Source organism: Aulonocara stuartgranti (genome assembly GCF_965226115.1).
Source record: "Aulonocara stuartgranti genome assembly, chromosome: 19".
NCBI classification, from domain to species: Eukaryota; Metazoa; Chordata; class Actinopteri; order Cichliformes; family Cichlidae; genus Aulonocara; species Aulonocara stuartgranti.
The window spans coordinates 18,996,635-19,022,100 of record NC_138955.1 but is presented as its reverse complement, the minus strand read 5'-3'; the positions used below and the strand labels follow the sequence as shown (position 1 = coordinate 19,022,100).

Genomic DNA, 25,466 nt, shown 5'->3' with positions numbered 1-25,466 from the left:
CCCATGAACTGAGAAAAGTCAAGCGTGCAGCTGCCAAGATGCCACTTGCCACCAGTTTGGCCATATTTCAGAGCTGCAACATCACTGGAGTGCCCAAAAGCACAAGGTGTGCAATACTCAGAGACATGGCCAAGGTAAGAAAGGCTGAAAGACGACCACCACTGAACAAGACACACAAGCTGAAACGTCAAGACTGGGCCAAGAAATATCTCAAGACTGGTTTTTCTAAGGTTTTATGGACTGATGAAATGAGAGTGAGTCTTGATGGGCCAGATGGATGGGCCCGTGGCTGGATTGGTAAAGGGCTCCAGTCCGACTCAGACGCCAGCAAGGTGGAGGTGGAGTACTGGTTTGGGCTGGTATCATCAAAGATGAGCTTGTGGGGCCTTTTCGGGTTGAGGATGGAGTCGAGCTCAACTCCCAGTCCTACTGCCAGTTTCTGGAAGACACCTTCTTCAAGCAGTGGTACAGGAAGAAGTCTGCATCCTTCAAGAAAAACATGATTTTCATGCAGGACAATGCTCCATCACACGCGTCCAAGTACTCCACAGCGTGGCTGGCAAGAAAGGGTATAAAAGAAGAAAAACTAATGACATGGCCACCTTGTTCACCTGATCTGAACCCCATTGAGAACCTGTGGTCCATCATCAAATGTGAGATTTACAAGGAGGGAAAACAGTACACCTCTCTGAACAGTGTCTGGGAGGCTGTGGTTGCTGCTGCACGCAATGTTGATGGTGAACAGATCAAAACACTGACAGAATCCATGGATGGCAGGCTTTTGAGTGTCCTTGCAAAGAAAGGTGGCTATATTGGTCGCTGATTTGTTTTTGTTTTGTTTTGAATGTCAGAAATTTATATTTGTGAATGTGGAGATGTTATACTGGTTTCACTGGTAAAAATAAATAATTGAAATGGGTATATATTTGTTTTTTGTTAAGTTGCCTAATAATTATGCACAGTAATAGTCACCTGCACACACAGGTATCCCCCTAAAATAGCTAAAACTAAAAACTACTTCCAAAAACATTCAGCTTTGTTAATGAGTTTTTTGGGTTCATTGAGAACATGGTTGTTGTTCAATAATAAAATTATTCCTCAAAAATACAACTTGCCTAATAATTCTGCACTCCCTGTACATACTTGTGCATGTTGTAATTTTTAATAGCTCTAAGAAATATTTCCATATTTTGGACAGACAAAGCACATCTTATATTAAATATCTAGGTTGTTGTAATAGAGGTTGTAGGAAAGAACATAGTTCCTAGATTAAAACCATGATTTCTGAAACTGACATTTCTCTTCACTTTTTTCTATTCATTTATTCATTCAGTCACTACAGTGGCTGCAGCAGCAGCATTACAGACCAGAACAATATAAATGTTTGATTTTGGGTGAACTGGCCCTTTAAGTCTTCTGTATTTTCTTCTGCTTTTGAGTCTTAACTTAACTTACAGGGGGTAAAAAACCTACAGCGACCAGCCGGAGAAAGAGCAGAATGGGGTAAGAGATTAAGAAAGCGCAAAGATGACATGGAAGTTTTTACTCTGTTTAGCTTCATGGATACACGTCTGATGAATCTCTTCGTTGCTCACCGAGTGAACATGTTAGTAACACAGCTTTACATTCATGCCACCAACTCCCTCCAGATGGCAGGTTCAGCCCTCCTCCTCCACCTGCGCACATTCAGACGTGATGCTGGGCAGATGACTGACTGCGTCAGAGAGCTATCACTGCCGCGTCAGTTTTTTGGCACGGCTGCTTTGTTCTCCCACGGGCCCAGGGTCCATATGATTGCGCCAATCTGTCCTCTGATGTCCGTTTCATTTCAGTTTTACACTTCAGACCCAGCAGCAGCCACAGCCGGAGGCACTGTCCACCCTATTCTCATGAACAAGAGCTTTCTTCAAAGCCTTCAGATTTGGCACAAGAATGACTTGGGAGACCCGCTCTGATTTTAGTGGGTCAAGGTTTCACATGTGCAGATCTCAATTATCACAGAAACAAACTAAGAAACACTGCAACAACATTTTATGCTCACTATTCAACGCCGTGTTTCAGGAGCAGAAGGATTGTCACCATATTTCTGAATTTGCTCCCGGCCTAAAGTACTAAATGTCCTCGGGAGTCTTCACAATATGTACAAGTCCAGACAGACATGAGTGGACTTGAAAGGCAAGCAAACACAAGCTGGTAATTCAATAAATTAGATCAAAGCGACGGTGCTGAACAAATACAAATGTGCTCTGAGAGAAACCTCCAAGTAAAATGACATTTGTTTTCCAGCTCCTGCCCTTTGGTCTCACTCCAAATGCTGCCACCTCTAAAAGCTTCAGTGTGTATGCTGTTAACTACAAGGCCATCACTCTATTCATCTGCATCTTGCAAAGCTGCAGGCAAGCTCTCAAAGACGAACTCAAACAGGCTTTTTTGAAGGGAAGAAGAGGGTTAAGGAGGTTACACCATGCTGCAGAAAAGAGCAGCAGCATTGTGGAGTCGATACAAACGCTCTGCCGTGCTGCCACTCTGAAACTGGTTTCTCATCACGCGTCCTCTCATTTGCCTTGTCAGATGACAACATGTGACGGGGCGCAGGAAGGATTAAGAAGGATTATCAGGGGACTATTGACAGTTACAAAATGTAACACAACAGGGGAGGATGGACCTTAATAAATAAATAAATATTGTATTATCTATTATCTCACTTCTGTGCTGGAGAGATACACCAGTTCTGTCAAACCAGGCTTATAAATTAGTTCCGTTTTCATCTTTTATATTCTGTTTCACACAAACTCACACTCTAGAAACAAAAGAATGAAAAGTCACCTCAACTATTTGCCAATAAGAAATTATATGAAGTGCTAATATTGCAGCATACATCACACATAAAGATGGTTTCCATGGAAATTGTAAAAAAAATAAAAATAAAGAAGATAATATAAAAAAAAGGGATGTGTATAATTCAAACTAAAGCATGACTTCAGCAGCTGCCGATTTCAGCATGGCTATATCCATCTTTCAGAGGCACTGACGTCTCATTACTCAAGCTTTTAAAGTTGTATTGGTGCAAACTAATATCTGAAAACCTAAGACATGTTTGGGAAAATCAGTCGCCCAAGTATTCCTCTTTAGTCGTGTTTGCACGACAGGAAATATATCTGGTTACATGATGCGATCGCTGAACTCGTGAACTTCTGTCAAGTTGGGTTCATGTTCAGTCAGACTGAGCTGGCATTTCTCACGGGTAATGTTGAGAAAAAACTCATTTATTCCAAAGAGGCTGTGATCACTGGGTTTCCCCATTGAAATACAATGTGGATTTAATTTAGCTGCCACTTTGTGAGATGCAGGGTGTGCCTCCTCCCTACACATGCAGGTTTATGGTGAACAGGGGTGGCTTGGCACTGTGTATTCACGCCACTGTTACATGCACTTGCAGCATAATAAGAGATATCCCTGTCAAGCCCCCAAATCTGATGCAAGATGTTTGTAAGAAGAAAGTGCAGCGACTGTATGGAAAAAACAAAACAAAACAAGAACGCAGCTTTAAGAGAAAATGTTCCAACTGTAAACAAGGCTGCAAACAGCGAATAATTGCCAACAGCTAATCATGCTTGTAAAATGGACTAACGAACAAACAGATAATCACAGACAAAATCCACATCCCCTGTGAATCTCACACACAAACACACACCTGCCATCCTTCCCGAAGCCCCGTAATGAGCCTATTCAGAAGGAACAGTGATGATTCAACCCTCCAATCAGGTTCCTGCTGCCCCAGATACCCAGCACGTCTATGGGACACAGATTTGAGTAAAATTGGGGCACAGGGGTTGAATCCACAGGACTGAAGCTACAGAAAACAGCTTCTGATTTTAATTTCTACAAACGTGTTGTTGAACGCGAGAGCCTGACACCACCTCTCTGTTCACGTACAATCACTCACCTAATTTCATGCATGTGACAAAAAGTGCCGTCTTGAAACAATAACATCGGAGCGCTGCAGGTTGTTTTTTCTTTTTTAAATGAATAATGCAGCCCGGTGTCTGCTGAGCAGCCCTTAAAGCATAAACAAGCATTTGTAATTTGAGAAACTGCTACGTGTGATAAATGGCACAGAGAGGCTCTTCCAAAGTCACATCTGTTTTGATTTTGCAGTATTTATGCATTTCTGTGATGGATCGGAAGTCTCATAAATATTCAGAGCGTGAGTTTGACAGTGTGAGAGAGCGCGGGAGATGGGTGGCTTTTACAAACTTTGGCCTCTCTGTGGATGCTAAATGGCTTAGCACCTGACACATAATCTACTGTACTAACAGAGAATGCATCACCTGGCAGGTGGGTGCCATAATTTTCTTGGATCTTTTTGGTTTACAGCTCAAAAAAAAAAAAATCTAAATCTTGTTATCTCTTGAAAGATTTCCCTTTTTCATTATTATAAACATCCCTCAAAGACAGAAAAGCGCCTGCAGCTTTTCCATCTCTGTTCACTTTCTTGATTGATTCATTGACTTTTCTTTTTGTTCCTCAAACACAGAACCGTTAGGGAGTGAGCAAAATTGCCTGCAAGGATTTATGGCCTCATTTAGATGAATGTGTTAAGAGAGTCAATTTACATTTTAAATGGAAACATTACCTTTCCTTTCACAGGACCAACCGACTGTTTATGAGTCCCTGTAAACACAGACAACCTTAAAGACGTCACCACGGTGTCAGTTTTACTCCTGCCGACCCACCTCTCTGCTTCGGCACTGGTTTGGCCTGCTTTTCCTGCTGCAGGCGTCTAACTATGTCTAAACTAAGTGGGAGACAAAAGCTTGACTCATGCTGGAGAGGGAATCCAAAAGTGTCACCAAGCATTTTGACTCACTGAGGTTTATAATAGTAAGCCAAACAAATATGAAAAAGTAAAAATAGAGTGTGATGATGTCATAATTTTGAATGATCCTGATCTGTTGGATTTTTATTTATTTATTTATTTTTAGATACATTTAGGAGATGAAAGGATTTAAAGGACGCGGAAAGATTCAACAGTGGTCCTCTGGCCTGAGTCCAGGGACCAGAGGCATAAACCTCTGCAGTAAAACAGTGAGTCACAATCATAAAGCTGTAGGTCCTCTTTAATAATCACAATCCATTAACTGTATATAAAAGATGGAAAGAGCTGCCATTGTGAAGATTTGAGCCAAACATTTTCAACAACAGCATCATCTGAGGTGAATCTTCATGAGCCAGCGAGCATGGCCTGATTTATTCTCCTCTTGTAATTACAAGAATTTACAAATTTAACTTCATGTTCTTTTTAATAAGACTTTATTTATTTGTTGGGCTTAATCATTACTTTTAATATACAAGTGTTGAGAGAGATCACAGAGTGAGGGAGCTGACGGTTGACCTCGAATTGACTGACAGTCGTTATGTTGCCCCCTGCTGGCCATAAAAAGAATGTAAGTTTTACATGCCATCTCTCGCATGTGCACAAGCTGGATTTGTACCTCTGTCTTCATTCATGAAAGGATGCAAAAATCCTCATTTTTTTAGCATTTGCATAGAAAATCGGCTTTTGTGCCTCACATTTTGAGACACAGAAATGAAAAGAACTATTTTTGTTGTCAGAGAAGTGTTGAAAAGGAAAAAGGATTTTAAATGAACTCAATTTTATAAGATCAGGGGAGAGGGCGCTGACAGATGTTAAAAACTAGCAGAAATCTGCGGGAGGTGGCAAAAACTCAAGTTCCTCCAGTGGCCACTTGAGGCCGGCTGCAAAACGGAGTCAGTCTCCCTGTGTTAAACTACCCAACATCAAAGTGTTCAAATCTTTATTTACAGCCTGAAATTAAACTCAGTGTTGGGCTCGATGGATAGTTTCCCCCTTCATGGTAACTTTGAGCTGGTTGAATTTGTTTACGTCCATCTGCATGCTGGAGTCAGGGGCATGGCCACATTGATAGACAGGTGTCCCTGACAGGTGACGGGGAGCTAGAGCCAATCACTGTCTGCTCTCAACTGCGGTGCTGCGTTTGAAATCATTTTAATGGATTATCTGACTAATATCATGGCTTGCTGTGTGGAGCGGCCCATTCAGGTAATTTGTACTTTTGGTGAGTCAAAGTCTGCTCTTTTATTAGTAGCTTCAAAATGTGGCGTCTAAAACCGGTGGGCGATGTTGATCTTGCATAAACCATTAGATTAAATCCAAAGAGGAAGAACCTGCATACGGCCAATCACACCCTGCCTCAGCTGGCCATTTTTAACCACCGCTGAAACGGGACAGTTTATGTATTTTTCATCTCTTTGTCACTCACTATAAAAACTGTGCGTGAAAGATCTGAGGCACGGGTGTCAAACATAAGACCCGTGGGCCAGAATCGGCTCGGCAAAGACTCCAGTCCAGCCCACTGGACCGCTTTGGAAAATTATGAGGAAGGCATGAATTTTGGTCTTATTTGCTTGTATTTCAGTTTTACAGCTTTCCCTGGTGATAAAGAAGTCCTCATACTACACCACAGTAATCAAGTAAGAGATAAACAATTACGTTTTTCTCTAATTTGACACATTTATTTGTTTCATGTTTAAATCATGCTGACACATTTCTCTTATTTTTGACAGCAGCATTTCTTTCTCATGTAGAAAAATTGAAAACACTGTTAAAATGATTTTATTCTTATTTTAAGGCGACTCAGTTAGAAGTGTAGTTAAACTTTGTTACACTGACAGAGATCACAGTGAGCTGTGTGTGGCCCGCCATGTTAAATGAGCTTGACATCTCTAGTTTCAGGTATGTGGCAGTTAATGAGAGGAACAAGGCGATGTGTCTCTAGAGCACGTCAAGAACATCCAGCAGAATCTTACTGGCTGAATTCTGAAGGTGATTTCAGCTCTGTTAGCTCGGTGGTGGATGCCTCATCCCAGCGTCAGCTATCCTCCACCTCACTGCATGCCCGGTTGGATAAATGGTGCGTTTAAAATTGCTGATGAAAATCTCAGATCTGCTCTGAACTGCTGTGATGAAGCACCCACAACAGGTGTAAGCATAAACAAACACTTGATAACATTTGGAATTGCATAATTGTCTCTCTTTGAATGAGGTATTTATAGGGTTAATAAAGGCTTTTTAACAGAGTAAGGTTCTGCTGAAGTCCTTCCATCCATTTTCTTTACTGCTCATCCATTGTGAAGTTGTGACAGAGGGACTGGAGCCTATTTCACATGTCACAGGATGAGAGACTACAGAGCCTCAGTCTATTCGAGGACTAACACAGAGAGAAACACACCTATGATCAAATGTCTGTCCAGCACATGTTCGACTAATAATTGTATCCAACAGTCATAGCTGTTTCACAAGAGAAACAACAAACAGGGATGGAGCGATTCTGGCTGATATTTAGATTTTATTTTCCTTTCATCCACTATTTCTGCCAAAGAAACAATAAAAGTCTACATTAAAATAATAATAATATTAATAATAATCACTGAACCGTTTGAAGGGTTTAGGCTCTTTGTCGCATCATCGTTCAGCATCTAGCACAAAACTGATGCAACCCAACAGATCAACACCGGCTGCTGACATCAGTCCAGACTGACTGATATCAGCCAATGCAGACGTTCATCCAATATAAATGCAAAGAAACAAACTCATAAAACAAAGCAGTTAAAGCTGCAATCAGCATCATTTCTGCACACTGATGGGAAAAAAAGTTCCTTATTGCACCTTTAAAGGTGCTGCTGCTTCCATCTTAAGTGCTGCTGTTATTCTCCATCCTTCTACACCAGTTTTAAACCAATGGTGGCATTTTCTACTTTAATGCAACTATAGAAAAATTCACTTTTTGTTTTTCAAGCATAATATTGTTTACAAGGTATCCATTTATTTATTCATGCATTTTGAAACAGGCATTAAGATAGTGGTTTTATAATAATAATAATAATAATAATAATGGATTGCATTTATATAGCGCTTTTCGGGGCCCTCAAAGTGCTTTACAATTCCACTATTCATTCACTCTCACATTCATACACTGGTGGAGGCAGCTACAGTTGTAGCCACAGCCACCCTGGGGCAGACTGACAGAAGCGAGGCTGCCATATCGCGCCATCGGCCCCTCTGGCCAACACCAGTAGGCGGTAGGTGAAGTGTCTTGCCCAAGGACACAACAACCGAGACTGTCCGAGCCGGGGCTCGAATCGGCAACCTTCCGGTTACAAGACGAACTGCCAACTCTTGAGCCACGATCTTTGATCCCTGCTTGTCTCACACAGCTTTAACCATCATGCATTCCCCCCTGTGGTCAGTTTAAGCAAGCAAACTAACCTGACATACTTGTCTTTGGACTGCAGGAGGAAACCCACTTGTAAAAGCCCACCAGGCACACGGACACCAAAGACTTGGGAGGGTTTGCAAGCATGAAATGGTTTGTTTTAGTTGCCAAGAAATAAAGAAGAAACTCTACAAATGTGCACATTGTTGACAATACAGAGGTCTAAGAGGCACATTTGTGTAGTCTGTGCCTGCAGGGACCTAAACTGACTTTTACTGTACATCTATTTCTGGAAGTTTAGGAGACAAAAACACACACGACTGAGGGTGTGTGTGTGTGTGTGTGTGTGTGTGTGTGTGTGCAGAGACAGGAGCAGGATAGTGATGTATCGTGAGTGGAAAGGCTATGGAGTGGGAGTGTGCTGAGTGAACTAAAGGTGCACTTTGATGGCAGGAGTGTAGTGTGGCACTTCATCACAGAGAGCGGTCAAGTGTGTGTAGTTTGAGATCTAAAAAGCCTGTTTTAGAGATGTGCACACACACAGGGTGAGCTGGATACTTCCACAGCCCTGGCAGTCCAATCATGTATTTATAGTGGCCAGTGGCTGTCGACTACAGCCAGACTTAGAGGGAAGTGTCTGTAATGAGCAGTGGAGTCAACAAACGTCCCTACATATGTCTAATTTTCACACTGGGATAGTTTGCCTGTGTGTGGACATGCAGCAGTTTATAGTACTGACCTGAAATGAGATTCAAAGGTCAGCTTGGATCACATCAATCACACACACACACACACACACCCACACACACACACACACACACACACACACACAGTTTAGCCCCACTGTGTCTGGTGATGTGGATCCCTCACCACCACTAACTGTAGCATGTTTAATTAGACGACCGCACAGAAATGCATGTATTGTCTTACAAACACAGCGTTTCCCCACAAACACACCAGACTACGCAGCGTCTCACAATAGCAACACCACCACCAACAACACTGAATTAAATCTGAAGCCCAGCACCAGCAGCATTTCTCTCACACAGATGCCGATAGAGGAATTATTCCATGGTTCGTTTAGTTGGAAGAAAATAGAGATAAAAGCCACTCTGGAAGGTGCTGCTGCGCTCAAATTCGCGGAACATCTTTGTAATTGCACACAATCGTAAACTTACCCGCTGTGACCAGAGAGACGCCGAGACAGCTCAGGACGAGCAGGAAAATTCTCTCCATGTTTCTAACGCCAAGAGGACGCGCGGTCCCATGCACTCTGGCCAGGGGAGCCGTGTTAACCGCCGCGTTGTGCTGCTTGGCATTCACGTCAGTTCGTGCGTGTCATCTCGACTGGAAAGGCGACAAAGGCGCTCTGTCCGCGGGCTTTTCAGCACCTCGGACAGCGCTTCGGCAACACCTCCGCTCACTCGGCACCCTCCAACCTCAGACCAGCAACCTGCAAACAGCAGGTGAGCTTCATCATCGATGCGTCGTCGATCCTCCAACTGTGCTCCCAAATCCTCTCAGATCTGCTTCTGCTGCTGCTGCTGGTGGTGGTGCTCAGCACCGCTCAGCTGCTGCAGACACAGTGAAACGTGCTGGCTTTGTATATGAGCGCCTGGACTGTCCCTGCCCGCCACACTGACTCCAGCGAGAGAGAGCGAGGCTGCAAACCCCCCCAAGGACCCCCCCGGCTGCGACAATAACAGCGAAAAAGTCAAGAAATGTCCAAAAACTACAGTTCAGCTTTGATGTTTTTCTGTAACACTCACTCACCGCTTCTCCTCCTTATGACATTAAAAATAATAAACACCCGCCTTCTTCCACCCCTAGTAACCCACCCTCCACGCCTCAGAGCCCAGCAGCAACACCACGCTTTAAAGACCGACTTCTCCCAGGCCTCCGAGAGCGAGCACAGCTGATCGACTTGTCACCAAAAGCCTCTCCTCTCTCTCATCCACAGCTTCAGTTGCCCACTCCTGTACTGTGAATTACTGCTGCCCACTCATCGATTAAATATGCATCCACTGGCCCACGCAAACAGTTGCAAAGACAAAGTCTCAGCGGAGCCGCTTTGAATCCTTTCCCCACCACTTCAAAAACAAACACGTGCCTCTCGACTTTACCACTGAGTTGACATCCTCACCACCATTACCTCCGCCACCGCCTCCACTCCCTCCCGTATTCGGCTCACGTTGTTTCAAAGCGAGCAGAGAAGTGGAAAAAAGTCTGCATAATTACCTCAGATGTTTTCCCCTGCAGCGCGATGTGGACTTGAAGCTTTCCGGGATGTTAGTTTGCGTGCGTGGAGGGGAGGGGAGTGTCAGTCCCGAGTCAGGAGACCGGCACTGTCCCCTAGCTGTGTCCCCAAGAAATGTTTTCTTTACCCCGCTGTGCACCTCGATTCATAGCCCGCTTCCTCTGACGTGCTTCACAGCAACACTGCTGCTGGTGGTGGTGGAGGTGGAGGGGTTATTGTGCTGCTTTTTATGCATGCTTCACTCCTGTAGGCTACTGCTCTCCCCCTCCATCTAATATGTGAGTGAGGGAGAGGAAGAGAGTTTGTAAGGAGACAGGGGAAATATAGGCTCCATCCTCACCAGCATAATGTATCTGCACAGCATGTGGTGGAAGAGGTATTCACATTTCTCAAATACACCGAAAACACTCCAGAGCAGGTAGAAGTACTGCGTTAAACGTGCTACTAAAACTGCTCTTTAATATATGAAAGCTCACAAGTATCAATCAAATCATTCCTCCTGTTTGGCTGTCAGCAGCGACTCTGCTTTTGGTTTTGGTTAACTCTCATCACCTTCAAGCTTTCAGATTTGACCATGCACATCAAGAAATTATCCTCAGGTCAAGACAAAAAAACAGAAAAGAAAGACAGCCTTACGACAGATGCATCCGTCATGTTTGGAACTGAAGAAAACAATGACACTCTGCTAACAGCATAAGTTTTAGAAGTGGTATTAATTGTGCCATGTAGAGCTTGGTAGTGGGTCCATGCAGAGCACCACCCCTGACACCCTGATGTTTTTCCTTTTCAGTCTGAATGTGTTGCATTTGCATTGCTTTCATGCAAAAGTGGCGTTTTAAGGAAAAAAAAAAGGTATAAATCTACTTTAACTGCAGACAGATGCAGCTAACAGCTTGTGAACACAGCATGTTCTCATTTAGCGGTTTAGAAGTCAGATTTTTTTCCCCTCAGAAGCTGGTGGAGACTTTCCCTCAGTATTGTTGCTGGTGACAATATTCAGAGTAAAAATATTAATTATGCAGAACTATAGATGGTGTAAAAGACCGATGTAGCTTCTGGGCCTAAAAGTGAAGCCGGCGTTTTAAAGCCGCATTCTTTTTAAAGGACACCTGTGACAGCAAAAAGACTTCTGGTCCTCTAAAAATCTTAGTGAAAATGACCCTCAGCCCTGACCTCTGTAAACACTTTCCTAATGAGTTTATGGTCTTAGTCACTTATTTCTGACCACCTCCTCCTCAGCACCTCCTTCAGCTCTTCTGGGGAGACACTGTGACATCCCTAAACCGCGTCTGACCTGGGACCTCCTCCAACTGGATGAGCCTGAAGCACTTCTGTGGGTCATAATGAATGTTGCCATCTTCTGGCAAAGGTACATCACTGGGAACTAATTGTTTCATGACTCTCACAATATCACATTTCCATTTATTATCAGGGCTAAAAATAGTAACCTACCCATTATGCATGCATAGAAAAATAATCTTGAACTTTTTCTCTTTGCTTGCGAATTAATTACACTTTATTTTTTCATATATTATGGTTGCCATCAATATCTGGATGCTCCCATACCAATCATTCTGCTAAAGTAAGCAGTAATGAAAGCTGTCATTTCTCCTCTAATGCAGAGATATAAGGTGGCAGCAAACAGAAATGGGCTTCAGCTTTTCACAACCTCCGGAACCAGTTTTGGACATGCTCCAGTCCTCCCATTTGGAGGTCAGAAAATTAACCACTCTGCACTGACAGCTTCTGATCGATCAAAATTAACAGAGCAACATTTTGCTCTAACAGTTTTTCATCAGACTCACTCAGATTAAGACACTGTTGTGGCAAATATGTCACATGACCTGAAATGGTTTATTTGGCAAGCAGCAGCAGAGGGGAAACAAAGCAGGTCAGGTGGTTTTGTGCTTGTTCTTCTCATTTCTAGAAGATAAAATATCACCAAAGTTACATGTGTTCAGTTGTTTTAATTGTGAAAAAGTTGGTAAGATTCAAAAAGGCCACTGGCTGTAAGTTTGGGGTTTACAGAGACATGCTCAGGCCACTGAATTGGGGTCAAACTGAAGCGTGAAAGGATCCCTCAGGGCACAGACATGTCCTGACTGAAAGAGGACTCGGAGAAAGGAAGACACACTATGACCCAGAAGCACAAATTGGATGACAGGTGAATTTTTCCACCTGGACACAGTACTATTTATAAAGTATTATAGCCCAGCAAACATAGCTAAAGCAACAACGTTACCTCCTGCTTTACGAAGGCAAAAACTGAACCACTTATGGATGGATGTACATGTCCATCAAGTCTAACAAGGTCATCCAGGTGATGCCAAAGACAGACTTTTATTTTGAAACAATTTTTCAAACAAACAAAGGTTCAGCTGACTGCTACTTGGTGCTGAAATGTTTTCTGGGATGTTTCTGTGTTAAAGTGATTTCTAACCCAATTTAAGTTGTTTTTTTGCGTGTAGTTGTTTGTTCTTTGTGTTTACTCACCCCATGTCCTTTTTCAGGTCCAGCCCACCGTCTGATTACCTGCTCTGTCCTAATCTGCTCCACCTGTGTCCAATTGCTGGGTGGAGCCTCTCTCTGTTGAGAATCTTGGTTTTTGCCACTACTTGCAAAATTGGCCTGAACTCTGCTTTACCTGAAGTTTGAGTAAAGTTTGCCGGCTTTCACTTGAGGCCTGTCCTGTGAAACAGGATTTTATCTTATCCAGGTAACTCCAGGTTTAATCCCGGGTTTTCAGTACTACAGAGGTGGATCACTTCTTGCTGGGGTAGATGACCGCAAATGTTCCAGGTTGGAGGTCAACAGGTTTAAAACCACCACCTGTTGATGGATCAGCCAGTCATTGTTGGAAGCATGTGAAGTCTTTGTTTTTTTCCCAAATGAGCCACAACTCTATTCCCTGAGTTTTCCCCCTCACATTGGCTGCAAACCATTTTTTTTTCCAAAACAGTTTTATTGTTCAGTAAGCATTAATATATCCCTTAACATCATCTTTGATGCATGTTTTTCTACATGATCACTGTTGCTTTTTCTCCCTGAAAACCCCAATTAATTGCACAATATAATTTAAAGCAATAAATTGCAAAATAAATACAATAAAATGAAAAAAAAGTCAACTGTAGCAAAAATGATCCAGAAGGCGTCAGAAGGTTCAATAAGAACTAAATTTTCAAATAATGTAAATTTTCTGCTAATTATTTGGTGGTTCAGACTTTAAGGGTTAAGACTGTAAAACCGGTCACCTGTTTATACCATAATGATAGGACACCTCAGTAGTAGCACAGGGGCCCGTTCTTTGTACGTCGCTCACTACATCCAAGATCAAACCATCGCGCTAACCGTGAGCTCGCTAATCCGGTTCCCCGAACACACCTGCTGTTGACGATTAGTACAGCTGGACGCAGTAATGTGACATCACTGGGTGTCCTAAAAGGGGCTACGCATCGATAGTAGAAACATTGATCAGCAACCCTTTGATTGGTCGGCGAAAATGTCGAAGGAGTGCGCTCGGCTCGGTATTTTTCGGCAGCAGAGCAAGAACTCTTGAGTGAGGGATTTCAGGAGTTTCAGAGTTTAATCAGAACGCAAGGGAACACTGCAAAGGCTGCAAAAGCAAGGAGCGAGGGCTGGCAGGAAGTTGCTGACAAATTAAACTAGTAAGTAATTTAATAATAACAATAATAATGGAGTGGATTGATATAGTGCTTTTCAAGGCACCCAAAGCGCTTTACAATGCCACTATTCAGTCACTCTCACATTCACACACTGGTGGAGGCAGCTACAGTTGTAGCCACAGCTGCCCTGGGGCAGACTGACAGAAGCCAGGCTGCCATATCGCGCCATCGGCCCCTCTGGCCAACACCAGTAGGCGGTAGGGTAGATTTATCATATTACACTATATTATCCAATATTATATTACATTATATTATAATATGTTATATTATATCCCCTTTCACATTAGAGCCACAACAGGACCCACTAGAACATGGGAATAGGTAAAAGTGAAATATAAGAATATTCTACACAATGGTAATATTTATCACTTATATTGCTTTTAGTCTCTTGGAAAGAGACCCTGAAATAATGTGTTTGTTTATAACAGCAACCAAGAAAAGGGCAGAGCAAAAAAAGACAGGTGGTGGTCCTGCACCCCCTCGTCAACAAGTTGGTTAAGTGAATAATACCCTCACGGGAAAATCGATATCTCTCTATGAGCACACTGTCGCGCTGAGCTAAAGGATCCTGTCTGTCCCGCAATATACGCTGAGTTCTGAGGACTCTCCTTATCAATCTTGCACCTTCCGCAATGGGTTGCTCGCGTATACGGACAGGACATGGCTGCGACAGGCTTCCCAAATCCACCTTCGCTTTTATAGCCGTGGTCTCTCATCTTGATTACACGAAGTAATTTACAATTGCTACTCTGAAATATGACTTACATCTGTAATAATCACATACATGTGATAGAATGTTAATAGTACATTTCCCTTTTTTAGGAAATGACCTGTATGTATCTGTGTGAAATCAATAAATGGATCAGGTGCTGCATTGTCTTTAGTTACATTGATGTTATTTATTTATGGTGAAACAGTGGTGGAATATCGCTGTTGCTTTCGTATAAATGAAGCGGACATACCTGCGTGGCCCCGATCTAATCCTGTTTACATAAATGTAAAGTAAACATAAAGTAAACCTGTTGCTATGACAGCAAGTCCCGGATGAGCTTCGGGGAACCGAACGATCCAAGATCACGCGAAATCGTCAACAATCAAATCCAGCTAACCTACTTAGCGAGGTACGAAGAACGGGCCCCAGGCCTCAGGTGTCCAGAGTCATGTCTTTGATGCACTTCGTTGTGTAATAATACTGGATGGTTATATAAGCCTGCAAGCATGTGAAATGCACACAAACATGACTTTCTGGCTGATGACAGAAAATGTGCTGCTTAATGGAGCACACATAACCCACACACAGCTAAGGCAAACTGACTTAATGAATCTGAAGGCCAGGCAGCACGTTGACTGTACTGTCAACAGTTTCCACAACCCCGGGAACTCCCAGGGATCTCTGAAAGTCTTGGCCCAACAAACCATTAATAGTCTTTATATTCAGCACTCAGCAAACACACAAAGGACTCAGCCCAGGCGGGTAATTTGCTCCTGGAAATTGGCCTCGACATTAAACGCAGATCAAGCAGAAAATCAGCAATAAATCTGACGTCTTTATGGACATTGTAGTTCATCTTTGCTACCGTGAGCTTCAGCCCAGTGGAGGGAGACGTTGTTTATCTGTGTGTGCGTGTTTGTGTTTGGTCAGGGGGAAAGGATTTGCTTGGTCTCTGTAATCATTTTTCAAAATGGAGAGCAGGGGGCATGAAGTGGAACGCTGGTATGAAGTTATAGAGGTTATGCACAGCTTATCCAGCTCTTTGATGTGTCCCATCCCCCAACGCTGATTTTACGATGGTCAGTGCCTAACGCGAGTCTCCTGCTTATATAAGAATAAAAATAATGGTCTCAAACAAGTTAGCTAGACTTTACTGACAGTGATGTAAAGTATTTCAAATGACCCAAAGATTCAAGCGATAAAGAGATTAGAGCAAAACTTTGTACCTACATATATAATTAAGAATAGAATAGAAGATCCAGATGCAAGAGGCTCTTTAAAGCAGGCACAGGTGAAGTAAATGGTTTGTAATCATGAATAAAACTCACCAAGAGTTATCAAAGGTTCCTGGCGGTTGGGGTCTTGGGACTAAAAGCAGTGTTTTTTCCTGAAGTTAGTGAGAACTATGTGACTGCAAAGGTAACTGCAAAGCGTGTGAAGAGGTTTAGTGATTCGTCCCAATGGACACATTAATTATGCAGCGGGTAATGATTGGGCCGAAGGACTGCAACATGGCACTTTCCCTGTTTTATCGACCACTCAAAGCTCGAGGAACATTATTTACTTCAAAATCAGTACCAGTGACCCAACAAGCATGCAGGTTCATCACCCTAACTCCGCCCTGAAGGCCACTACCCTGCAGGGGCCTCTTTACTCTTCAGGCTGGTGTTTTATGGGGACAATTTAATGAAGGTGTCAGCTGAGGACCTGTTAGGTGGCAGTTTTTGTAACTAGAGACTCTGTTCAGTGCCATAATATCCCAGTAATGGACTTTGCCCTCAGACTGCAGGCTTACTTGTGAGATTTTCCAAAAGCAGCAAGGGAGGCAGGGTGAGGGTGGGATTATTTCAGGGATATTTCTGAGCACCTGATGGACAGGTTGAGAGATGAGGTCAGGCTGGAGTCTCTGTGGATGATGATGTCTGCAGATGACACTGGGATCTGTAATGGGTGGAGAACAAGTTTCATGGATGTAGGGATGGAGGCTATGCAGACAGTGGGTGTGACAGAGGAGGATATCTGGTGTGTGGTAGGGTGACACCAGACAATAAAGCACCAGGGCTTCCAAATTTTATTTCAGTTAACCATCCATGGACAGGTGTCCATGTTGCTTAAAATGCTGAGTTGAGTTGTTGTATATTTTGAGCCTATAGTTTAACCCAGTGAGGCCGGGTAAACTTGAAACAAAACATACGAGTATGGCAACAATGATCCACGAGAGAATAACTCTGAGAGAGAAAAGTCATAACAGGAAGACGTACAGAAACTAAAACAGCGACAATAAAGAAATATGTGCAAAAAATAAACAGTTGTAAAAACAGATGATCTGTGCAGGTGAGCAAGAAAACGGAAAAGATCTGAGAAAATGCAGCAATGTAATACATCAACAAAAAGGACAGAGTACTTCATGTGGTACAGAAGAAAGTTATGAGAGTGAGAAAAAAGTTGGATTAGTATGAACCAACAAAAAAATGATAACACTAAACAGCACAACATTTTGTTTAGTTGATAGTGTCGCTGTGGTGACAATATATAAAGTATAAAATCTACTCTATTCAGATATTCTTTGAAATTATACTTGTGCATGTCAGGGGAAAAGGTTATTTCCATAAAGACATATACCTGTGACAGGGTAAACGTTTTAAAAGAAAATTGTATCTTTATTTGGAATGGACAGGAAAAATCCATCAACATATGAATGACATGAAAACAGAGTCTTTCCAGGCTTTTAGAGTCCAGGAGAGCAAATGACAAACACAGTGATCGGCATATTATCCTCTAATGGAGAACTGCCTGATAAATAAAGTTCTACAAACTTCACATGTTCTCCAGAAGGGGACTCACATTACATAAAGGTAGAACACATTATATGGAACTATAAACATGAACTCAGGGTTGCCTGTGCTGCTGTCATGGAGGAAAAAAAAGTAAATAACCCCCTTTGTCTCAGTGTCTATTTACAATTTGCTATTTACAAGTGAAGACTAATTTACACACTATATACAAGCTCGGTAAGGCACGAGAATCACAAGCACGAATGTCACAGCAGCAGACCAGGGTCAGGTCTGCTGCTGCTGTCAGTGGCTGCCCCGGCACAACTGCTGGTGAGGGATTTTGAAAAGAGCCACATGATCAGGGACCAATCAGCCGCCGCCAGCTCTCCAATCGGGAAGGACCTGTGGAGTCTTAAAGACAGAGCACAACAAAAGTACACAGCTGGCCCAGGGCCGTAACAACCAACTTAATCTCACTCCTACGTTCCAGAAAAGGGACCAGACCCATGTATAGAACCTTAAAACCTGGAGGTATTTGAGCGTTAAAAACTGCGCTTAAGAAGGCCTGGACCAGAAATCTTTTAACCTGGGACGATCCCAAAAGACATGGAAATGATTAACAAGAGTCGAGCCGCATTGTCTCCAGCATGACATATGAGCACCTTTTATCTCTCCTGATATGGCGTCTTGAAGTATCTAATAATATTTTTCCAGCCATGTTCTCTCCAGCTCATAGAGCTGGATGTGGACCAAATATTTCCCCACTCCCCCACAGAAATACCAATCCCAGATTCCCTTTCCCATTTATCTTTAACATATAAAGTGTTATCCTCACTGGCACTAGAGAGAGCTTTGTATAGTTTGGAAATGGATTTAGCAGGGGTCATGGTTGGAGCATTTTTCAGGATGTGGGAAAAATGTGATTTAGCATCTGTAGTCAGTCAATTTGCACTCATGATCAATATATGATCTCAGCTGTAGGTATCTGTGAAAGTTGTATTGTATCAGGTTGTGTTTGTCTCGCAAGGTCTCAAAGCTGAGCACAATGTTTCTATGAGTAAGAGAGAGGAATGTTTTAAGGCCATAAGTTATCCATGATTTAAAGTTAGAGTCATGCCTGTTTGGAATCAAACCTGAGTCAAAGGACTTCCGGTTGAGCTTTGATGGAGTAGGACGCGAGTCTGGGAGCTCCCGCCGATTTCGATTAAATTGTTATTTATTCGCGCGTTTTGGCCGTATTTTCAGTCCTGTTTTGGTTTGTGGATTGTCTTGTTGAGAAGTTTTACTCGGGCCGGCGTAAAATGGCAGCAAAAAATTTTAAAACCCGCAGTACTATTCAGACACAACTGAGGCCTAGTTTGCAAACCGCGACCACACCCTCGAGTGAGCCGTCGTCTCCTGCAAAGCCCCCCACATGTCAAGCTAATCCTGATATTGAGGCTCTCAAGGTCGAGTTGCTGGCTTCGCTGAGGAAAGATATCGCCGACATCTTTAAAAAGGAACTTCAGGATACTCTGGGTGATGCTTTGTCTACCATTAAGTTCGACCTGCAGGCGGTGAAGACGCAGCTGGCGATCGATAAAGCTGCAAATGACGCTACCATGTCTGAGCTAAAAGGTACGGTGAAGGAGATGGAGCACGCACTTACTGTCTGCTCTGATGATATAGCTGAGATGAAAAACACTATCAAGGGTCTCACAGCTCATGTAGCCAAGCTGGAAAGTAAGTGTGAAGATTTGGAGTCCAGATCGCGGCGCAACAATGTTAGGATAGTGGGAGTACCGGAGGGCCCTGACACGTGCACCACTGCCGCCGTAGCTTCCTTGCTAAAAGAAGCATTTGATCTGGGGAAGGAGCCGCTTTTGGATCGTTCGCACAGGACCCTCCAACCCGCACCTAAGCCTGGCGACCGTCCACGAGCCATTGTATGCAGGTTTCATTACCACACTGACTGTGTCGACATTTTACGACGTGCTAGAGAACGCCGACAGATTAAAGTTGGAGATCGGACCATCTCAGTCTTCCCCGACTACACCGCCAGGGTGGCACGGGCTCGTGCTGCATTCAACACGGTCAGGCAGCAACTCCGTGGCATTGACGGTGTTTGGTATGGCCTGCTTCATCCAGCGCGACTCCGCATCACATATAAGGGTGTCGAGAAGGACTTTGTTTCGGCAGAGGAGGCCAGTGATTATGTCAAAACTTTGATTTCTGGGTGAGCCTCGTTAGCTCCTCAGTTTGATACTGTAATGCTGCTAAGGGTTCACGGTCTCCTTAGGTTTAACGCCACCTGTGCATTGTTTTCTTAGGCCATTGTGCTGGTTATTGTACTGTTGGTGTGCTGGTTCCTTTTATTTTCATTGTTATTTATTGAAACTGGATCATATAATATACTCTTGAACTTCGGACCAGTCCGGCACAATCTTCTCCAAGCTTGCTGCATTGATTTGCATAGGACTGAGTTGTTTTTCGTTTCTGTTAAATTTTTATTTATTTATTTTTTTGTTTGGTTGTTTTTGTTTTAATTGTTTATCTATTTATGTATGTTGTTTTTGCTTTTTGTTTTTTTTTAAATTTTATGCACTTTCGGTGATTTGTTGGAAAGTTCTCCTTCTGAGGAAGTCATATTTTGTACTGTGAGATCTTTTTTTGGTTGGTTGGTTTCCTTTTTATTTTTTCCCTTTTTAAAAAAAACATGTTTACTGTTACGCGCACACTGTTATGCTGTAGAGAAGTTGGTGAGAGGTTATTTTTCCCTCTCTCGCTTTTATTTTTATTTAGACAACAATTAGTCCAGTCACTTCGGTGAATCATTTTTGCTACTTTGGGGGTACACTGCTGTCTCCTTTGTTCTGTTCTGTGGAGACTTGGGGGTGTATTTGTGTTCAGGGTTGGGTTAGGGGGGGGCTGTCCCATTTCGGCTCTTCATGGCCACTGGCATTTTGGTTTGGTCTTTTTCCTCTTCCTTTTTGTAAATGGTTAATGGAAATATAGACCCCAGCATTGCTGGGTCAGGTATGCCTCTTAGATTCATTAGTTGGAATATCAGAGGTATGGGTAACCCTGTTAAGAGATCTAAGGTTTTTACTCACTTGAAACGTCTAAATTCTGACATAGCATTTTTACAGGAGACTCATCTTCGCATTAAGGATCATTATAGGTTATATTGCCCTTGGGTAGGTCAGGTCTTTCACTCAAATTTTAATTCGAAGGCTAGAGGAGTGGCCATTCTCATTAATAAGAAAGTTCAATTCACTTTGGCCAATGTTGTCGCTGATAGGAACGGTAGATACATCATTGTTGCTGGTACCCTAATGCAGAAAAAGGTTTTGTTGGTAAATGTATATGCCCCGAATTTTGATGATGCTGAATTCGCTAATAGATTGCTGAGTAACATCCCCTTTCTGAATACACATTTGCTTATCCTTGGTGGTGATCTGAATTGTGTTTTTGATCCAATTTTGGATCGATCTAGTCCTCGTAATTTGACTCAATCATCTATGTCTAAAACATTCTCAGATTTTATGAAACAGAATGATCTTGTTGATCCATGGAGATTTCGCAACCCTTCAATCAAAAAATTTTCATTCTTCTCTCAGGTCCACCAGTCTTATTCCAGGATTGATTATTTTTTCATCGACAGAACTCTTAATTCATGTGTTAATTCTTCCGACTATTCTGGTATTGTAATATCTGATCATTCTCCTCTGCTATTGGATGTTCATCTTTCTACCCATAAACGTAGCCCTCCACTTTGGAGATTTAACTCTCTCCTTCTGGCGGATAAAGAATTTTGTGAATTTATTTCAGGCTCTATTGAGGAGTTCTTGTCCTTCAATCAGGATGATTCTGTCTCATATTCTCTGCTATGGGAGACTCTTAAATGCTACCTGAGAGGTCAAGTTATTTCTTACTCTGTCCGTGCTAATAAAAAGATTAATGCCAGGCTTAAAGAACTTATAGCTGCAATTAGTAACCTTGATCAAAGTTATACACTGAACCCTTCTCCAGAATTACTGAAGCAGCGCCTTGATTTGCAAGCAGAATTTGATCTTATGTCAACCAAAGAGGCTGAGCACTTATTACTATGCAGTCGTGGCTCATATTACGAATATGGTGACAAGGCTAGTCGCTTGTTGGCACATCAGTTACGACGTCAGGCCTCCTCGCGTGTGATCCCCATTATTAAACACTCTGATGACAATATTACTACAGATCCCTTGGAAATTAATTCTACCTTTAAAACATTTTACTCTTTGTTGTACAGGTCCGAATTTCCCACGGATAAAGCTAAAATGAATGCATTTCTTCATAATCTTTCAAACCCTGTTATTGGTGCTAATGATGCGGGGCAATTGGACTCCCCATTATCTGTTGAAGAAGTATTAAAAGCTATTACAGCTATGCAGTCTAATAAAGCCCCGGGCCCGGATGGGTTTCCAATTGAATTCTATAAAACATTTATTGGTAAATTGGCACCATTGCTTTTGTCTGTGTTTAACGAATCCTTGGAAACCGGTTCATTACCACCTACTTTCACACAAGCAACCATAGCGCTCCTTCTCAAAAATGACAAGGACCCAACCTCCTGTGGTTCCTACAGGCCATTATCTCTGCTTAATGCCGATGCAAAGGTATTGGCTAAAGTAATTTCATCTCGCCTTGAGGATGTGCTTCCTCGAATTATATCTGAAGAGCAGAATGGCTTTATAAAGGGACGGCAATTGTTTTTTAATACCCGTACACTCTTTAATGTTATTTACTCAAAGCGTCTATCTGAACTTCCTGAACTTGTGATTTCTTTAGATGCTGAAAAGGCTTTCGATAGGGTGGAGTGGGAGTACTTGTTTGCAGTTTTAGAGAAATTTGGTTTTGGTGATAAATTTATTTCCTGGATTCGGCTTCTTTATTCGTCCCCTAAAGCCAGTGTTCATACTAATGATGTTTACTCTGATTATTTTGCGCTGGGTCGTGGTTGTCGTCAAGGTTGCCCTTTGTCTCCCTTACTCTTTGCCATTGCCATCGAGCCTCTGTCTATTACATTGCGATCTTCTTCTGTATTCAGGGGAATCATCCGTAATGGAATTACACATAAAGTATCATTGTATGCGGATGACTTGTTATTATATATGACTGACCCCGCATGCTCCATCCCTGCTGTTTTAAGTATTCTGGAGAACTTCAGTTCGTTTTCAGGTTATAAATTGAATTTGGGGAAAAGTGAGTGTTTTCCTGTTAATACGGCAGCACGTCAACTTCAACAGTCCGATCTACCCTTTCGTCTCAGTCCGTCTGGGTTTAAGTACTTAGGGATTAACGTGACTCGCTCTCTAGCTGGCCTTAAATCAGCAAATTTGTCTCCTCTTATATCTAGGGTCACATCTGATATTCAAAGATGGGGTAATCTCCCCCTTTCTTTAATCGGTAAGATTAACGTTGTTAAAATGAACATCTTACCAAAATTTTTATTTTTATTTCAGTCAATTCCCTTATTTTTGCCGAAACATTTTTTTGTTTCACTGGACAAGATTATTGGTTCTTTCATTTGGGGAGGGAAGCCACCTAGGGTCTCTAAAACTTTGCTGCAGCGATGCAGATTTAGTGGAGGACTTGCATTACCTAATTTTTTAGTCTATTACTGGGCCGCTCACATCCATAAACTTTGCTACTGGCTAAAATCTTCTGGTTCCTCGTGGTGTAAATTGGAGCTATCATCATGTAAGGGCTCTTCTTTACCGGCTTTGCTCTATTCCTCTTTACCCGTGAGACCCTCTCTGTACACTGATAATCAGGTGGTTCTTAACACACTCAAAATCTGGTTTCAGTTTAGACGTCACTTTAATTTTGTAATGCCGTCTTCCTCGGGTCCTCTAAGCGAAAACCATTTGTTTCCCCCTTCACTTTTGGACTCGACATTTTCAGTGTGGTGTGACAAGGGTATAAAACAGTTCAAACATTTATATGTGGATGGTGTTTTCGATAGTTTTCCCAACTTGTCTTCTCGTTACAATCTCCCTGTTACCCATTTGTTTCGCTATTTTCAAATTCGAAATTTTGTTGCTAAGTGTTTCCCAAATTTCCCCTCTTTACCTCCAGAACAGCAGTGGGAAACTACGTTATCATTTGTTCCTCATCACAGAGGAACCATTTCGAAACTCTATGATGCTATTCTGTCTTTTAGTAACCACTCTAATGTTAAGCTTAAGCGTACATGGGAAGAAGAACTGGGATTTCGAATACATGAGGAGTCTTGGGAACGGGCTATAACGAGGATACGATCTTCCACCTCCTGTGCTCGTCTTGGACTTATTCAATTTAAGGTCATACACAGGGTGCATTTCTCTAAGTCTAGACTTTCTGAATTGTATCCAGAAGTGGAAAATAAATGTGATAAATGCCATGGTTCTCCTTGTCACCTTAGCCACATGTTTTTTCTGTGCCCTGAGCTACAAGGTTTCTGGACAAGGTATTTTGCTATTATGTCAACTGTTCTTGGGGTAACTCTTCATCCTTGTCCTCTGATTGCTGTGTTTGGGATTCCTGCTCGCTCACTTACACTTGATTCCACACAAAGGGATATTATAGCCTTCACATCCCTATTAGCGAGACGTCTAATATTGTTGCATTGGAAGTCTGCTAAGTATCCTATTATTTCCCGGTGGCTTAAAGATGTCATGTTTTTTTTAAAACTTGAAAAAATTAAATATACGTTGAGAGGTTGCACAGCCAAATTTTTTCACAAGTGGCAACCCTTTATCTCTTATTTTGCTAGTCTAGAGGTATTGCCTGTTTAAATCTACTTTTGTTACTGTTATATTCCTCTAATATGTTTGATGGTTGTGTTGATCTGTGTGGGACGGGGGGGGGGGGGACGGGGGGGGGGGGGCGTTGTGTTTTGTTTTTTTGTTTTTTTTGTTGTTTTTTTCATATATATATATATATGTTAATTTACTTAGGAAAATTAAGAAAGGTTGATTGTATTTCGGTAACTGCAAGTACTGTTTTCTTTTTTCAATAAAAATATTTTCAAAAAAAAAAAAAAAAACCTGAGTCAAAAGCAACTCTTAACATTTTGTATATCCCACAAATGTTGATTACCTTCTGCCAAACTTGAAGAGTGTGGGTTAACCAAGGGTTCCCTTATCTGCCATATTAGAGCAGAGTGCACACACTTGGGATCATAGCTGAAAAGAATCTAATTAAGACAAGGGACTATCAAAATAAAACAGGAAGTAACTAATACGCAGTGAGACCCAGACTGATACACATGAACTTCACACGGTGACTGAAGAAAACATATGGAGACAAGACTGTTGGTGAAAAATATAAAACTGAAAGCTGCCATTGTCATCTTCAGCTGATATTTATTAAATTTTTTGGGTTTTTTTTGGTTGTTGTTGTTTTAAAAAACTATAAATAACCAGAATAAAAAAATACCATTATTTCATGAATGATAAGCATAATCATTTCTGCTACAATTTAGCATCATCATTAGCTTTAAAATCTTTCCACTCCTCAGTAAACATCAATGTAACGTCTCCCAGGGTTCTTACAATTTAACACATATAGAAAGAATATCATTATTTATCAATTTAAAATGTTATTTACAGAAAATGATAAAGTTTCAACACAAAGAGATAAAAATAAATGCAATGATGTAACTATTTGAATGATTTTAGTTTTACGTCTCCGCCTGAGACACTTTTGATTGGAAGGAAATTTTACAGCTTCAGATATCCGACCCTGGAATGCCAACAAGACCGTGAAAGAGGAGCTGGAGCG

General features: G+C 42.1%; 1 protein-coding gene across 2 annotated transcripts in view; it reads right to left on the bottom strand.

Annotated features, from left to right (window-relative positions):
- Positions 1-13,032, bottom strand: part of fndc5a (fibronectin type III domain containing 5a) — a 48,243-nt gene extending 35,211 nt beyond the window's left edge. The window contains exons 1-3 of one of the 2 annotated variants that reach the window (XM_082516165.1): positions 13,009-13,032; positions 10,497-10,786; positions 9,437-9,711 (exon numbers count right to left, since the gene is read on the bottom strand). In XM_082516165.1, coding sequence (XP_082372291.1) covers positions 9,437-9,494 — 58 coding nt within the window. In that variant the 5' untranslated portion in view covers positions 9,495-9,711; positions 10,497-10,786; positions 13,009-13,032. Of the gene's footprint in view, positions 1-9,436; positions 9,712-10,496; positions 10,826-13,008 lie in introns of those variants that run through there. The other variant, XM_082516166.1, reaches the window with a different exon arrangement.
- Between the last annotated feature and the right edge of the window lie 12,434 nt (positions 13,033-25,466).